Genomic DNA, 7201 nt, shown 5'->3' with positions numbered 1-7201 from the left:
CGAAATACGTAGCGGACCCGAAGCGCGGGATCCGGGAGGTTGAGAACCCGGGACTCGAAGTTTGCGGAGCGCGACTCTCAACCGTCCGCTCTACTGCGCGGTTGTTACCAGACTGAGGAACTCGGCTAGCCGATTTTAGATTGGTGACGTCACTTTCCGAACATCCGAAAATTCAAACTTTGGTTTCGAACTGTAATACTAGGTATGATGATGTATGATGTATGATGTATGATGTATGATGTACGATGTATGATGTATGATGTATGATGTACGATGTATGATGTATGATGTATGATGATATGATATGATGTATAATGATTCTAGTGTTCACATTTCATACAAGAAATACACACCTTATCTGTCCTGCCGATTCCAGACTCAAGCGGCCAGGCCCTTCGATTGTCAGCCGTTGACTGAAGATATATCCTTTACTTAACGGGTCAGCCGATAACGCTGCCGTTCTGCGACAGTTGGATGATGAAAAATTTTGCTCGTATCTTTCAAATGTGTGTTAAAATACACTCGAAGTGTTAAGAAGCTTCGTTCTTTCTCTTCCTATCACCTTTTTAGGTCTTTAAATCACTACGCAGCGTTGAATACTATCTCATATACGAAGCATCCATTTCATCTCGTTCAAAATTCGCGCATCCGTGATGTATTACAGTTACTCTGAATTTTTATCCATCCGAATACTTTTCGAAAAACAATTTTGCTTCTCTACCCAACGTAGATACTTCACTCTCGACTAGCTAGAACAGCGTTTTGGTTATATGCCTACGAAAATTCAAGATCGAGAGAGCAAATGAAAAGTTGTTGAAATAATTAGGAATACTAATGTTATGGAATACATCGAGCGCGCGTCGAATAGAATCCCATTTCGAAGTGAATAATTCTTCTCTTTTCATATAATAGCTAATCTAGTAATATAGGTAAATAGGATGGTTGGAGGTGTTCGGAAATGGTAGGACATTTCAAAAGTTAAGGCTGACACCCACTGCACCGCGGCGGACCGCGGCGGACCGCGGCGCAGTTACCGTGAGATGCGCCCACTATAGTCGCGTGACCACCCGCCGATACTGTTTCTACGAAAAAGAGATATTTATCAATTATCTGATGACCACGATTTGTCTCAGTCGTCATGGGCACACAATAAATAATCATGCATATTTGCCACTACTTCTTGATTACTCATTATGGATAGCTCAGATGAAGAAGTGTTTAACACGAAAAAAAATTACTAACAATTGTCCATCATAAATTCGATAAAAAGGAAAAAAGGATTAAAAATCAACCGACAATGCTCATCTTTCGCCAGAATTTTTGTTTCTACCTAAACTATTTCAGGTGTGGCTCGTTGGAAAATCGTGAATTTTTTTATTTTGAAACACCCTATTATACATATAATATATGTATAGTAAAAATGAAATAAATTTTAGCTCAAAATATACTCTCTCATTTCTTATGCATAAAAATTAATACGCAAAATAAAAAACAGTCTTCATGAAATCAGCATCATACCCGAACAATGAGAAAAAAATAAATTTTTTACATAAAATAATCCGTTGATCATAACTTGTTGTTCTAAAACTCACATTTACTTAAATTTCTTTAAAAATGAAGTAATTACTTGCGTAACATTTATTTAATATCCGTAGGATTTATTTAAGATGTAAAAATGAATACATTTATTTTTCGCAAGAACAGCGGAGAGAATGAAAAGAATCCTTGTAAACCATAACCATTTACATCAAAGTAACGCAGGTTTCCCTATTTTTATACTTGGGATGAATTTCGGCATCGGTCGGGTGTTCACACTAGACGACGGCGATGCGCGGCGATGCGCGGCGCACCGCCGAAATATTCCCAACCTGGAACCTTCAATTGTTTACACAGATAAAAATTTCTCTATGATAGCGATAATGAGGAGCATCAATACCAAGTCTCTTAATAGCTTCTGCGGATTTTTTGATTACAGATTGATATCAAAAACCGACATGGTCTCGTAGATGCATGAATTTCTTGTTGGATTATACTCCGAATTAGAAGATCGCAAATACTTACAACTCATTTGACAGGAGCGACCATTTAGCGGACAGTTCGGTTCCCTGAAAAAACTTGAAACTAGTTAAAGAAGTTTTGTTGCACAACAATTAGCCACTTAACTTGATCGACCGATGTATCGATGGAGTCAGCCATCCCAGAAACGAACTTTCACTAGATTCAGGCGTCGTCATAGGCGGTAATGAAATTGAGATTTATAATTTATTCAAGTCTTTCATACTTTATTCAAATGTTCAAACAACTCGCAAAATGTGTGATTACTAAAATAAGACTTTGATCATTTTTGCTATTCCTTAACATCAATTCACTATCCTCGAAAAGACCATGAAAATTGATCGCATAGAAAATCACTGGACAAATTTTCATGCAACAATTTACAGATTTCCAAACAGTGCAGCAATTGGGTTGTTAGTACATCTTGCGAATAAGTGTGAAATATGACGCTGCGGTATTCAGTATCTGAAAATATGTGATCATTTATGCACGTACACTTATTTCTTATACTTCTTACACGATATCATGGAGTGCATGTTGCCTCACCTTTGTGCAGACATTCAGCGATATTACGACAAAACCGCAGGCGCTCACGTAGATCGGCTGTTGAGCTCTCGTCATTACCATCATCAAATCCTTCTGCAAGATCGTATCTGCGTTGTACCATTTCGTGCAGTAAGCCTCCTGACATAGCAGCATACTCTGAAGTATAAAAACAGTGAAGTTCAAGTAAATTTACTTTGTTTTATAATTCGTTGAACGGGTTGACGGTAATTAATGGCTGACATGACACGCAAGAGAAGTTGATAAAAGCTGAAGATTCGTCGACAAAATTAGGAGATCAAAAGGTTATCTCTAACTATCTGCGACCTTGATATTCTTACCTTGTCCACTAAAATATTTCCAAACCAGCAATAGATGAAGACCTCGGTTACTTCGAAAATTAGGTACAGCGCGAACTGCGTGGTGTTTCCGTGCTGATTGTGACTTGCCTGAAATTCGCAATTCAGATGAGTTGTATTTTCGGTATTATAGGCCGGTCAAAAAAGGTCTGAATTAAAAATATTCGGGATTTCCTCAAAAACTGCTATTTATAGATAAAAAATGACTCGACTATCGTATAGAGCGGAAAATACTGCATCGAATTATGTCCTCACATGTCGGAAACGGAGTCGGATTAACAAAATAAGAAAAAAGGAAAAATTTCACCAAAATTTCCCAGATGCCGTCGATAAGTAGGATTTCTTTTTTCTTAATTCGTTAATCCGACTCCGTTTCTTACATATGACAACATAATTCGATGTAGAACTTTCCACTCTGTACGATGGTCAAGTCATTTTTTATCTAACAATATCAGTTTTTGAGGAAAATGCAAAAAACGTCAGAAAACTGAGAAAAATTTAAATTTCATTTGTTAAATTAACTAGAAAAATTCAGTAAAACAGGTATCGTTAAAAAACTATTCGAATATTGTTGGCATTACGAAAAACGAGGTACGCGTAAACATTTTTCGCTATTGTCGATCCTTTTTTGGTAATTGCAACGCAAAATCAGTTTCTTCGGTTTACTCTACTTTTTTAGTTAAACAAGGCTTTAACGTCAATTTATTGTTGCACAAGCATTAAATTTTCGCAACAGTTGCAAGAAAATATAGCAACAGTGATCGTAATGAGAAAGAATAGTAACGGATACCAGACTTTCCGGTAACAGTTAGAAAACTAATTTTCATTTTCTACCTAGAACTATATTTTTCGATTCTGGTAAAAAAATGAAAATAGTCAAGGACTGAGCGTTAACCGGAACTAAAAATTTCTCTTAGCGTATTGCTGTTTTTCAAAAACGCCAGCTACGCAGTTGAAACATGATTTCAGATTTGAGTTCCTGAAGGTGAAAACCCCTGTTCATAAAAATGGAGCCATATCTCGAATACAGATCTATTTTGACTGGATTATTTACTCGCTCTTTGTTGAACAAGCAAAAGTAAAATAGAAAAAAAAAAAAAAAAAAACGTCACTACGATATGATGTCGTTCTTCTGTCTGGTCTATTCACTCTGTAGCTACAATACGTTGTTTCAGTTCAAGGAGAGAAACTCACCACTATGGTTTCAAACATAACTGCGCACATCGAGACAGTGCTGACGACACATATGCCGAATAGAATTTGGGAGAAGAGCTGTTCCATTATCCGGCCCGAGCTGCGAACGGAAAAAGCGAAAAGTCGATACGCTCAGTTGGATTGGCGTTACGGTCAATCGCACGTCCGAATAATGGAGATAAATTTTCATCTTTAGATGGAAGAGATTGGTTCTGAAGAAATTGAAATAAATTCACCTGATCAGTTTCTGGTGTTTTTGTACACATTTCTTGAAGGCAAACTTCTGTATCTTTGATTTTTCGACTCTGCTGGGTGATGGCGATTTGTCAGTCTTCTGTTCGTCGAAAAGTTCGCTGATTTCCAGCGTCAGTAAATCGAACTGTAGCGATATCTGGGTTATGTATGAAATGTAAAAAATGTCCGTTCCAGCAGCGTAGAGAATAATCGGAATACTGACGATACTGGAGGCGATGTAACACATCGTGTAGTTCGTTTTGTTTCTTATGTCCACACCGGGAAACTGTATAAACCCATCGTTGACGTTGATGCATTTGATTTATTCAACATGATTATTGTAATGCTTCATATCATGTGCGGAAATGGGTAACAAGTTGAAGAAACATCGCAGTAAGTGGATTCGAAATATACTGATTGACAGAGCGGGGTTGAAGTTCCGAATTCCAAATATTTTCAAAGTGCCTAATTCCGAATTATTTGGTGGCGAAACTTGAAGTAAAGATATCGAACTTTTACGAAAAAACAAAGTTTCGAATCGTCTAAATTTTCAGTTTAATTCGAACTCTGGAAAAGTTCCACGAGCAAGAAACACGAATAAGGGGTGGAAACGGTTTTTCGACACACGGGGTTTCGCATAGTTTGGAAGATTAATTAATTTACGTGTTAGGGACGACTAGTAGAGTGACGGTTAAAAAAGAAAGTGAGTTCCGAGAACTTACACGTTGACAAAAATTATTCAATCGATTGGAGTTCGTCTCATTAAAAATGACCTGGACCGAGATTTATTTCCGTATTTCTTCAATAGAATTAATCCGTAAAAATTGACGATTTTTCTCGGTGACACGTTTAAAAAATGACTAAACCGATTAACTTCAAATTTGGGAACAGCATTCTTGGACAGTTTAGCCTCTTCGTCAAGAAACGATTTTACCTTTTATTTCTCATCGCAATTACGACCGTTTGAAAACGCAATTTCATCTGTCAATAAAAACTTACGATTGTTTTAAATTTAATTAACAAAGATAGAAATACGATGAACAGAAAGAAGGTAGAATTGTTGAAACGTGGCACAGAGGGTCAAAACTTCACGTATATTTTCTCCAAATTTCAAGTAAATCGATTTGGCCGCAAAACGTCTCACAGAGCGAAATATTTGACGTGATTGTCGATAACAGTGCTTCGTATTAATTGATTCTAAAAAAAGAAAAAAAAAAAAGAAAAAATAACGCATTCTTTCGAACGAAACAAACTCCAATGAAATTGAATATTTGTTTATTGAGACATGAATTCTTAAAATTTCTTAAGGTATGAAAAAAACGCACCTGCGCCAGGTATGGAAGAACGTAGACGATTTCACCCTCGGAGAGATTTGCCGCCCTTTGGGTATAAAGCGAAACCATTGGTGAAACGGCAAAATTTATTACAGTGATTATTATCAGACTGAGGTAAATCAGCGTCAGGGTTTTCGTCACGCCGGCTACCATCGTCATCTGTCGGCGAACCGACGCATTGTGTCTGCACCATCCGTCGATCCATAATTCGCGAATTGTATCATCGATTTCTCGTATTTTTGAACGTTTGAATAACAGCGTGAAAGCCTGCGGAACGAAACACACTGATTTTGAGTTGTGTTTGATTACACGGATCTGCATAAAAAGATAAAAAAAAAAATATTGTCTTCTCCTTTTTGTCTTCAAGTGTAATTATAATTGATTTGATGCTCACGAATCGAAATATAGTAATAAAAAATATGTATCACGTATAATTTTCGTGTAGTTTTTTTTTTTTTTTTTTTTTTTTCTCAAATAAAACCCTATTTTTTCTTACAAGTTACCAACAAAGATGGCAATAACATTCATAAGAAAGAAAAGTTATAAAGTTAAAATGTTCAATTATTAAAAACTCTCGTTCTTTTTTCACGTATCATCGATTGGAAATTTCACGGCGAATCGATCAAAAAGAAATCTGCAAGCATTCCGTCTGACCATTTTCCGTTGCAATGTGTCCTGGGATTACTATTTAAATAGATTTTAAAGTAGTGTAAATGCAAAAACAAAACACAACGAATTCTGAATTTTGAACAATAGAAAAAAAATCACATCATTTAATACATACGTGATAGAAAAAAATGGCAAGCAGACACATGGATTCGGCATATTGAAAACCTTCGTGTCTGTAATATTTTTATTCCGAAGTAAGATTTCTTTGCAGACGTGTGTTATTGTACACACGGTGAATCCGGAGTAGTTGTTGACAAATACTAATTTTTTATTCAAAACAAACAATAATTTGCTCGAGCAAATGTGACGCGTTTGAATATTTGCCGAAGTTGTTGTATTAAATGCCGATTGTTTTCTCGCAGACTTCGATCTAGAATTTTTGCTACATTAAGTTCACAAGTTTTCTATTCAATTCAACGGAAACTTTTATTCTTTGTGTCAAGAAGTACGTTTTTTCACTTATCGGCGTAATTTTTATTTCCTCAGGTGTTGCGCCGTAAGAAAAACTATCCCCTCTTTTCCGAGCTATAGATTCGTTTTGTTTTCCGTAAAAAAAATTTATTGCACTCTGACAAGTGATTCTTCGACCAAGAGTTACTTCATTTTTCGGTTTATAAATTATTGTAACAGTTCTTACGACCTAGAACCGCGTGGAATAAAGCCAAGAATTCCGGAAAAATGAAACTTAAAAAACGTTTACTTTTCCAGATAATAATAATAATAGTTTTTGATCTTTAACGATTGTCAGACATTTAATTTAAACGAATTTTGATCGTTGTGACAATCGGTGTACTGGATATACGTATTTTGTTA

The 7201-nt window shown here is 36.1% G+C and overlaps 1 protein-coding gene across 5 annotated transcripts in view; it reads right to left on the bottom strand.

The window, feature by feature from the left end:
* Positions 1 to 2114: 2114 nt before the first annotated feature.
* Positions 2115 to 7201, bottom strand: part of LOC124308834 (odorant receptor 13a-like) — a 117322-nt gene continuing 112235 nt past the window's right edge. For 4 of the 5 annotated variants that reach the window (XM_046771966.1, XM_046771965.1, XM_046771967.1 and 1 more), the window contains 6 exons: positions 5711 to 5986; positions 4388 to 4671; positions 4152 to 4251; positions 2940 to 3047; positions 2602 to 2757; positions 2115 to 2520 (listed from right to left, as the gene is read on the bottom strand). In XM_046771966.1, the coding sequence (XP_046627922.1) occupies positions 2470 to 2520; positions 2602 to 2757; positions 2940 to 3047; positions 4152 to 4251; positions 4388 to 4671; positions 5711 to 5986 (975 nt within the window). In that variant the 3' untranslated portion in view covers positions 2115 to 2469. Of the gene's footprint in view, positions 2521 to 2601; positions 2758 to 2939; positions 3048 to 4151; positions 4252 to 4387; positions 4672 to 5710; positions 6004 to 7201 lie in introns of all 5 variants that reach the window. The other variant, XM_046771969.1, reaches the window with a different exon arrangement.

Source organism: Neodiprion virginianus, chromosome 7, assembly GCF_021901495.1.
Source record: "Neodiprion virginianus isolate iyNeoVirg1 chromosome 7, iyNeoVirg1.1, whole genome shotgun sequence".
In the NCBI taxonomy this organism is placed as follows: domain Eukaryota; kingdom Metazoa; phylum Arthropoda; class Insecta; order Hymenoptera; family Diprionidae; genus Neodiprion; species Neodiprion virginianus.
This window is presented reverse-complemented; position numbering and strand designations above follow the sequence as displayed.